Below are 9,896 nucleotides of genomic sequence, written 5' to 3' on the forward strand. Positions count from 1 at the left end.
GACCTCTGGGGCTCTTTCTGGCCCTGACACTCTGTCTTACCACCTGCCTCCTTTAAAAACAAAACCCAAAATGGAGTGGAAGGAAGAATGGGAAAGGCAAGAGAATGGTTCAGAAGGCCAGTCTGCAATACGGCCTCCCGCTCCCCATTTCTGCCTGCTGAGAATTGCTTTCTTCATTCTGCAAGAAGATTCCCATTTCTTGCTGGGTTGTTGCTTTTTCATTCCTTCTCTCTCTCTCTCTCCTCTCTCTCTCTCTCTCTCTCTCTCTCTTTTAATCAAAGCCACAAAACCACAACTTACCTCCCCAAAACGGGTCATTTGGAAGCCAGAGCTGTCGGGGGTTAGGTGTGTCAGGCCTGGCATGCTGGTGGTATCTAAGTGAAGACCAGGCCAGGGCAGCCATGTGCTTCTCCTCCAGAAACCCGGTTTAAATCAATATTTATCCAACTGTATTTATAGAAAGTGGTGGTGGTAGGGAGGAGGGGGTGGGGTAGGGAGGCAGGGGGGATCTAAAACAGAACAAGCCACAATGACTGATGCAAATCTTTGTGGCCAATTCGTTTCTGCAGGGCCAGGCTTTTTTTAAAGGCAAAAGACCCGGCTTTTGATGAACCTGCTGTTGGCCCCAGTACCATAGCAACAGCCCAAGTCCTCTGATATGCCCAGAGGACGGACTTGGGAAAGGCAGCAGGAGGGGGTGGTGTTTCCTAGGAGCCTAAACTTGAGTTAGGGCCAGGAGAGTTGAACAAGTCTGAAAAACAAAAACAAAACAAAACAAAAAACCCTCTCTGGTTGGCTATTCTGTCCTCGGCCTTACTTCTAAGCCTTTTCTAAGCAGGGTGTGTACAGGAAGACCTTGAACAATCAACAGAGTGTTTCAAATACCAGCTCTGCTTTAGGTTGCTGGGTGACCTTGGGCAAGTCATTTTACCTCTCTGGACTTCATTCCTTGACTGGAAAACGTGTACATGCATATATGGTTAAGACTGCAGGCTCATTCGGGAATCAGAGGCCTAGGTTCCAAAAATTAGCTTTGCCACTTACTAAACCATATGACCTTTGGGCAAGTTACTCAACATCCCTGCACCTTGGTTACCCCCTCTATAAAATGGGGCAATAAAATTGCACACATCATGGCGTTGTTGTGAAGACTGGAAGAGATAATGCATGTTTAGCCCCATACTTGGTATATAGTCAGTGCTCAAAAAATGGTAACCAGTATTCACAGCATGTAATGCAATTAGTTGCTGCTGCGACATGCTAGAATCTTCTTCATTTCCCTCAGTTTTGCCTCCAAACTTTTGCCCAGCCATCCTCAGATGAAAATTCCCATTTCTGGGTATGTCAATGGTACAGCATTTTCATCAGCAAGGGAAGGTCAGTGAACATGCTGTCTTGCCTTGGAGCTGACGGAAGGAACTTCCTTTCCCCCCACAAACCAGGAATGGTTCAATTCAACTTCTCCGAAATTCGAAGGCTCTGTTCCCTTTCCCTGGGCATCCTCTGTAGGGTGCCTAGTCCCTGGGAGCTCTGGGACTCTGAAAGCCACAACTATCCTCAAAGTCGACTTCTGGCATTTACCAGTGGGCAGAGATCATATTTAAAACTGGAAGAAAAAAGCTGAATCTGAGAAACATAATTTAGGATACAGCAAAAACAAAAACTTGATTTACGAATGTTCTTTACACAGGGCGCCTGGGTGGCTCAGTTGGTTAAGTGTCCGACTCTTCATTTCAACTCAGGTCAGGATCTCACAGTCTGTGAGTTCGAGAGCCCATGTTGGGCTCTGCGCTGACAGCACGAAGCCTGCTCAGGATTCTCTCTCTCTCCCTCTCTCTCTCTCTCTCTCTGCCCCCCCAACAATAAATAAATAAACATTAAAAAAGTGTTCTTTACACAACTCCCCAAAAACCAAATGTCCCATTCCACTCCCACCATAAATGAACCCACAGAATTTTCAGGAAAAAAGCGAGTGCACATAGTACATGTTCAATACATATTTGCGGAATGAATGAATGAATTGTAAGATGCCTGCTATGCAGAAATGTGACCTGCTTGAACATTAGTTGCCATCAAACCCCTTAATTTTAGCATAACTTGCCCTAGTCTCCTGCTCTCTAAGCTAGTAACATTCATTTTCAGGGTCACAGTTGATGACAGTGGGCACTTTCAGCTCTCCAGGCCTGAACTACCATTTCTTTGCAGCCCCTGGTCTTTGTAGCCCAAGGGCACTCTATGTTGATTACATGAAACTTCCCCTCTCCTTGGAAGAGATCAGTATTTCCAATTCTTCTCCAAGTCTCCAGAAAGTCTATTCTGTGTCCCCTGGCCTTCAAACCTGATCACTGTGCCATAGCCAGTAAATGACAAATCCAACCAATCAAAGAATGTACACTAAATGTCTTCTATATGCCCAGTGGTATGCTATATGCAATGGTGACATATACTGAAATATTATTGGTGATCTTTTCCCTTAGGATGCTAATCATCTCCCTGTGAGGATAAAGCTAATACACAGGAAGCAAGTGGAAAATTGCATAGTACTGATTCTCAAGGCTCAGAGACTATTTATTGAGCACCTACTATATTCCAGGTACTTTAAATGTTTAAAGGGAGTACCTCATTTAGTTGTTCAACAGTGATGTGAGGCTGGTGTTATCGTTATCCTCATTTTACAAAAAAGAAATGGAACCTCAGAGCTTAGGTAACTTGCACACACAGTCACAAAGCCAGTAAGCAGCGACGGAGGAATTTGGGCCCTACTCTGGGTAACTGTAAAGTTTTCATTCTATCAACTACCCTGAATTAAGAAATAGCCAGAGGAGGCTTCCTAGAGGAGGTAGGAACTTACCTAGGTCTTGAAGGGTGAGTAAGAAACAGATAACCCCAGTGGAGTAAGAGAATGAGGCCATTCTAGACAGAAGGAAGAGTCTGAGTCAAGCAGAGAGGCATGACTGCGAAGCCTGCTTGCTGGTGGACCTGCTGGACAGGAGCAGAGGCGATTACGTGGGGAAGGCAGGGTGGGGCCCCATGCCCACACAGCAGCAGCTTTTCTCCATCAGGAAGAAGAGGCTGCCCCTTGGCCTGTCCATGCCTGGTCCAGAAAAGCACCTCACTCTAAACCCAGATAATCCACTCCAGAGGGTGATCTATGGCTTCTACTCCCATGTAATCATTCTTCTCTATCTTAAGCACTGCCCCCAAAGTGACCCTCCCCAGACACTGGGAAGCCCATTTCTAACCCTCTAGACGTTACACTACAGTAGCTTTTACTTGACCACGGAACAGCTTTTCTGCACATAACACTGCTTTGTGAATCTCATTCTTCCTCCCTTTCAGTTTAACCTTTTCCAAAACAGGAAGTAAATATTTTTCTAATTATCACTTGGTCCTAAATTGCCACCCCTTCACTGTACCCCAAATGGATATAGGTGATGCCAGAGATGATTTATATATAACTTCTGATTTTGTGATAACGGGTCACTGTCTCCATGATTAATATTTCTGGAGACCTTTAATTTGAGATCCTTAAGGATTCGCATCAGTTGGAACTTCAGGAGAATGTACCCACATATCCTTGGGAATCCTTGCCTTGCACAGAACAGTCAATACTGGGTGACTTAATTTGAACCCCTTCCTCCTGAGGAGGCTCACCATACCTACTGGGAATAATTCAACATTGTGGCCACAACTTGGTGAGCACTCCTCCTACTACGGAAACCTCAAAGAGGCAATGAAAAGCAGTTCTGGCAACAATGGAAAATAAGGCAAGCGGCTGCCAAGTAAGTACTTTGCAAACAACAGTAAAAACGAAACGTGTGAACTCGTGACCAGGGTCTACTGGAGCATTTCGGGAAGGTCTCACCGAACCCGAAATGAAGAATCAAAGCTGACACCCGTCTCAGGGGAGAAGAGCGTCCCTTTAAGAAGGGATTGTAGCAGCTGGCCACACTACAGCTCCCAGAGATTTCCTGGCTTGCCTCCTGGCTCCACCCACCAGTTTCAGGCCTCAGCAACGCGTGATGTCAGAGAAAGCTGAAGCTGCCGATAGGCTGAACAACGCAGCTAGGTCAAGTCCAGTCAGAGGAAAGAAGTTTGTCTCCATGTGGAAACCATGTGTCTCTAGCTGGGAGGGGGAGGAGGAGGAGGCGGAGAAACTGAGATCAAGTGATTACAGGGGAACTGGCTGAAATGAAGGCGGGGAGGTTGTGCACCTGAGCCGGCCAGCAGTGCCCTTTGCAGTAGTGACCTAAAAAGAAAAAAAAAAAACACAAAACTTGCCCAACAAACAAAACTTGAGCCCCCTCCTATCATAATGAACATCATAAACAGCTAGGATCCCTGCTTCCTTCCAAAAACCAGGGACCTGAGAAATGCTGGAGTCCTATCGGAACGCCCAGATCCTCCTCCCTCCCCCAACGACTGAATGATGTAAGCGTTTCGGAAAGCGGGGCTCTGAAGCAAAACAAGCCCCGCACGCGCGGAGCGACCCGCAGTGCCCGAGCCCGGCGCACGCACGACCCGCCCCCCAACTCGCGTTATTGCTGTGCACACGCGGACCGCCGTGACGCGCGGGCATTGTGTGCAGCGAACAGAAAACAACGGCGAGCGCCGCCAGCGCGAAGAAGCGCCCCCAATAAATTGAGGCAGATGTAGGGCCCGCCGTTTTCCGTACTAGGAAACCCAGCCCCGGTGGGAGGTTGGGGGGGGGGGGGAGTCGAAAGTGGGGAGGATAAAGCAACCCCCGTGGGCCGCTCCTGTTTGCAGGGGACATAATAAAGGGCCTGACGATGGTAGCCCTTAGTTTGCTGGAGGTCACCCTCGCCTGCGTGAGCTGTTGGGGAAGGGACGAGGGCCTGGAGCAGGGTCCCCGCAGCCAAGCTGGGCAAGGCGCAGCGCCCCCACGCTCTCGGGGAAATCTGGGGGCCGTTGGCATCACGTCATGCAGAGCCAAACAGCGGCAGCAAATAGAGGCAACAGAGCTAAAAATACTCCCGCGGGGAGCCGGCCGGAGGGGGGGCAGTGGGGCCGAGGGGCTGATTACGCACACGAAGTTGACTTTGACTGGGGCGCTGAGGTTCCTGAACCCCTCTTCGGGGGCTGCTGGGCTTGCAGCGCGGACGCTCGGGAAAGGGACCAGGAGGAAGCCCCCTGGCTTCCTCCGCCACAGGAGCCCCAGTCGGCTGCCGCTGGCCCGCCCCGTGAGGGGTAGCCCGGCCCGGCGCGCCCGGCCCTCTGCTTACGTGACTGGTGGCCACGCCGGAGCCCCGGCACGGGGTAAACTAGGAGGTGGCGGCGGCCAGGGCGGCGGGGGAGGGTGGGGGAGGCGGCAAGGGGGGGCGGAGGTCTCCGATTGTCTGCGGGTGAGGGGGGGGGCGGGACGCGGTGGAAGCTCCAAACGCCTTCTTCGTACACCATGCTGGGGGTGGGGGTCCCAGGTTTGCCACACACTGCCAAGGTGCCCTCTTTTAGTGCACCCCCACCAGAGTCGGTACCACGGGACAGACTCCAGAGAACCCCGGACAGGGGTGGGGGGTAGCTAAAGAAATCGCGCCCCTCCCCCCTCCAACAAAAGCAAACACACCAAACAAAACCACGTCTTCACCCAGCTCCCTACCAGCTCTAGCTTTTCAGAAACTACCCTCCTGACAAATGCACCTCGCCCCCCCGCCTCCCGCCCGGATGAATAATCGCAAACTGCTTCGGCTACACAGCCAGCGATGCGCCTTTCTCGCAACCCAGGCACTCCGAGAAAACAGGAGAGAAGAGAAAGAAAAGAACGCACACAACCGTCCTCCCAACACAAATCCTTGTTTTTGCCTTCAGCCACTGCACAATTGCGCAGGCAACACACGGTTACTTTCACCACGGAGGCCTGGGGTGTTGGTCAGCTAAGGTGTTTTTGTGTTTGAGGACTGTTGTTGTTGTGTTTTGGGGGGAGGAGGTTGCAAGATCTGACACGTTGCAATCGGACCATTTTTTTTTTTCCCCTCGCTCTCTCGTCTCATTGATCTTCCTACTTGTTCGGACAGATTAAACAGCCTGGTTTTCCCTAGTCTATCGGTTTTTCTGCCTTGGCCCTTTCCCCCTTCTCGCAGCTATTATTTGTGAGGACTGGGCTGGAGACACCGCACACGCGTGCCCCCGTTAGGACGCTGAGTCGACTGCCTGGGAGGATTGGGGGACCCAGCAGGCAGAGGCAAAAATGAAACAAACAAATACAAAAAGGAGGCCAGGCCGGGGTGGGGCTCCCAGCACCCCTCTCCCCAGCACTGCTCTCCACCTGAATCGGCCCGGGGGGGGGGGGGGGGGGGGGGGGAAGACGACAGTAGAAATCGACAAGGCAGGCGTTTGCCTTCCCAGCCAGGCGCGCTCACTCGTAAGTCGTCTCCCGGAAAATAAAGAAACCTCACACAACAGCCCACACCTTCTTCCCCAACTATTGTTTCCTGCGAGATCCCAAAGTTTCCTTTTAGCTGTGTCCCCCTCGCCAAGTTTCCCGGGCGCAGGACGGCGGGTCCGGGGCAAGCTGCTGGCGCTGCCCGGCCCAGCCGGCCTGTTTGGTGGGGGGGGGGGGGGGGAGGTGGCACCCCAGGGCAACAGAGGTGCTGGGGGACTGTATCCGTGGAAGCGATGGCCTGAGCCCTGCTACGAGAGGGGAGGAAGAAGCACAGTAGACAGAAGGGAGAAGCAGAGCCGAGCCAGCCAGACCAAGCCCATGCCGTGGAGGGCTGTTTGGTTGTTGTTGTTATTGTTGTCGTGTGTGTCTGCGTGTGTTTTTTCTCTAGCCGCTGAGCTCTGCCTACGATTTCCAACTTTCGGCTTCTAATCCCCACCCCACCCAGGAACGAGCGACAGAAAAACAACACTTGTCTGCCCGAGAAGGCTCCGGGGTGGGGGGGGGGGGGGGGAGAAAAAGGAAGAAAGGCGACCTCGAAGAGATGAGCTCTCGGCTCAGTTGTCAGCAAACAACACTCCCCCGCTTGTCCATCCGGCGGTCCTCCCAGCCTCCCGGAGACGGACAGACGGACGCACCGACAGGCCCCCCTCGCCATCCACCCCCCGCCCCCGCTCGTCTTTGTTACATCTTTAGCAGCTTTGTGCGTGCGTGTCCTTTCTCCGGTGTCATCGGCTTTACTGCCGAGGGCTGGATGTGTGTTGGGGGAAGGGGGGCGCGGGCCGAGCAGGCGACAGGGGTCGCCCAAGTGGTTGAGGAAGAAAGAGCCGGGCGCCGAGGAGGAGCAGGGGCCCCTAAACTTACTTTTGTTTTCTTTCTCGATCTGCTCCAGGTAGCTGGCGGCCTCGAGCAGAATCTGCACGTTCTGCAGAAAAGTGTTGATGTGCTTCTCCATCGAGTTCTCGCTGGTGTTGAAAATGTCCGAGAAGGGGCACCTGAGCTTGGCCCCCGCGGGCTCCTCGGGCTGGGCCGGGGGCTGGGGCGCGGCCACCGCCGGGGGCGCGGCGGGGGCCAGCCCCGCGCCCTCACAGCGCGCTTCCTTGCGCGGCCGCCCGCGTTTGCCCATGGAGGAACCGGGGTCCGCCGAGCTCGTCCTCTTTTGGGGCTGCGCGGCCCCGCCGAGCTCCGGTCCCTGGAGAAGACCCGGCTGGCCGGAGCGGAGGAGGGGCCGAGGCGAGGAGGCGACCTGACTTCCCGAGCCTCGCTGCGTGCAGTTGTGTGTGTGAGTGTGTGTGAGTGTGTGTCTGTCTCGCAGTGGGTCTGTGTGTATGGGAGATTGAATGAACCTACAGGACAGACGGAGGCGCTCTGGCGCCTGGGTCCTAGTGCGAGCCTGTCACCATCGGACCGGTCAAAATAAAAGGTGGAGAAAAGCGAGACAGGGACGCCCTCTGCCCGTCCCTGCACCCTTCCCCGCCTCTCCCCAAATCTTACCTCAGAGCAGAGCACTGTATTTTAACACAAATGGAAAAAATACTCGATGCCTCCGAGTGCACCTGCAGGAAAACAAACTAGTGAGCTATTTTTTTTTCTTCACATAAAAATAATACCTGGTAAAGGGTCCAGGACAATGCCTCGCACATGGTGAGTGGATCCCCAATAAATGGTAGCTGGTGTGACTTTTTAAAAAAAAAATAAAAGCCCAATCCAAAAAACCCATCATATGTAGCCTGGAGTTTCCTCCCCCCAGTTCACACACCCCCACACACAGACAGGCATAAGCATGTGCCTTCACCGGGTCAAATGAAATCCCCAAGCCACCAAATCCCAGTTACAAATTTACTCAACTCTTTCTTTCTCCCTTCAAATGCAAAGCTATTTTCCAGGAAGGGGAGGAGATGTAAGCATCTCTCTCCACACTCCTCTTCCCGGCCTTGGTCCAGCTGTGCAAAGCTCACACTAGGGTGCCTCCACACCTGGCATCCTTTTATTTGACAGAGCCGAGAAAAATGGCAGCCCAGGACCGACCCCCACCCCACCCCAGCTGAACTCCACCTTTTGGCTCTGAAGACTGAAGTCGAAGTCTACGATGTTGTCTTTGCTGCTGCTGCTGCTGCTGTCACCCACCCACTCAGGGTCTGCCGGAACCATGGATGCTTTCCAGGCCTGGGAGGTACAGTGGGAGTCAGAGGGATAGTTGAAGGCCATTGGGGAGTGTCACAGAGAAGAGTTCAAGTCCAGCTCTGAAGCACATAGACTGTGTGAGTTTGGGCAAGTCCCCCAACCTCTCTTGGCCTGTTCTCCATCCATGAAACTCCAATAAAGATTCTTGTGCTGATTAAATCATATCTGCACTTAGCACACTACCTGGCCCCTAGTAAGATCTTTTTCTTTCAATCCAGACCCAGATGAGAACCTGGGTCCCCTACTTGTATCTAAGGGGTGGAGGGAACAAGCTACAGGAAACAAGACTGTTCTGCACTTTGTTGGAAAACATCTCTGCAACAAACCCATCCAAATATTGTCACCTTGCAAAGCCAACTGGAATTCCTCCCCCCTCCAGCCCCCCCCACCCGCTGCCAGGGAACCACTTAGGCAGAAGACACATGGAATACTGCCCCCTGCAGTTGAGCAACCCAGCCACCCTAAAACTCAGAGTTGCCTCACGCACATTTGTCCAGAAGACTCTTACTGGAAATGGAAACTTTTTTTTAAAAAGGAGAGAAAGTACATTTCTTTGTAAAACATTCACTAAAGTCTTGTGTACTTTTAGAATATAATAACCTGCTGCTGAGATGATGGCACCAATCAGTGGCATTTTAATTTTTTCTAATGTTTATTCATTTTTGAGAGAGACAGAGCATGAGCGGGGGAGGGGCATGGAGAGAGAGGGAGACACAGGATCTGAGGCAGGCTCCAGGCTCTGAGCTGTCAGCACAGACCCTGACGGGCGCTCGAACCCACAAACCGCAGATTATGACTTGAGCTGAAGTGGGACGTTTAACTGACCGAGCCACCCAGGCGCCCCAGTAATTGGCATTTTAAAGCAAATGTATTCACATTTCCAATTCACATTTGGATACAATCATACTACACATACTGTCCGTTCATTTTTCATCCTGTGACAAATTTTGCATGATTGGTCTTTGCATCCTTTAGCTAGGGGAGAGTAGAAGATCCTAGGAGCTGTGAAATAAAAGTTCACCTTCCATGATCAGACTGACTACTGACTTTTTGTTCCTGCTGGGACCACAACCTGAGTCGCTCATGTTTAAAAGTCCCTAAGTGTCTGAGGACTTTAGGAAGGTATATTTTCTTTTTTTTTTTTTTTTTTTTTTTTTTTTAATTTTTTTTTCCAACGTTTTTTATTTATTTTTGGGACAGAGAGAGACAGAGCATGAACGGGGGAGGGGCAGAGAGAGAGAGGGAGACACAGAATCGGAAACAGGCTCCAGGCTCCGAGCCATCAGCCCAGCGCCCGACGCGGGGCTCAGAGCCC

At 52.0% G+C, this 9,896-nt stretch overlaps 1 protein-coding gene across 3 annotated transcripts in view; it reads right to left on the minus strand.

The window, feature by feature from the left end:
- Positions 1-7,735, minus strand: part of MXI1 (MAX interactor 1, dimerization protein) — an 80,708-nt gene extending 72,973 nt beyond the window's left edge. The window contains exon 1 of one of the 3 annotated variants that reach the window (XM_078434814.2): positions 7,262-7,735. In XM_078434814.2, coding sequence (XP_078290940.1) covers positions 7,262-7,523 — 262 coding nt within the window. In that variant the 5' untranslated portion in view covers positions 7,524-7,735. Of the gene's footprint in view, positions 1-300; positions 419-5,048; positions 5,183-7,261 lie in introns of those variants that run through there. The other 2 variants (XM_078434816.2, XM_078434815.2) reach the window with 2 other exon arrangements.
- Between the last annotated feature and the right edge of the window lie 2,161 nt (positions 7,736-9,896).

Source organism: Panthera onca, chromosome D2 (genome assembly GCF_046562875.1).
Source record: "Panthera onca isolate mPanOnc1 chromosome D2, mPanOnc1 haplotype 2, whole genome shotgun sequence".
Taxonomy (NCBI): domain Eukaryota; kingdom Metazoa; phylum Chordata; class Mammalia; order Carnivora; family Felidae; genus Panthera; species Panthera onca.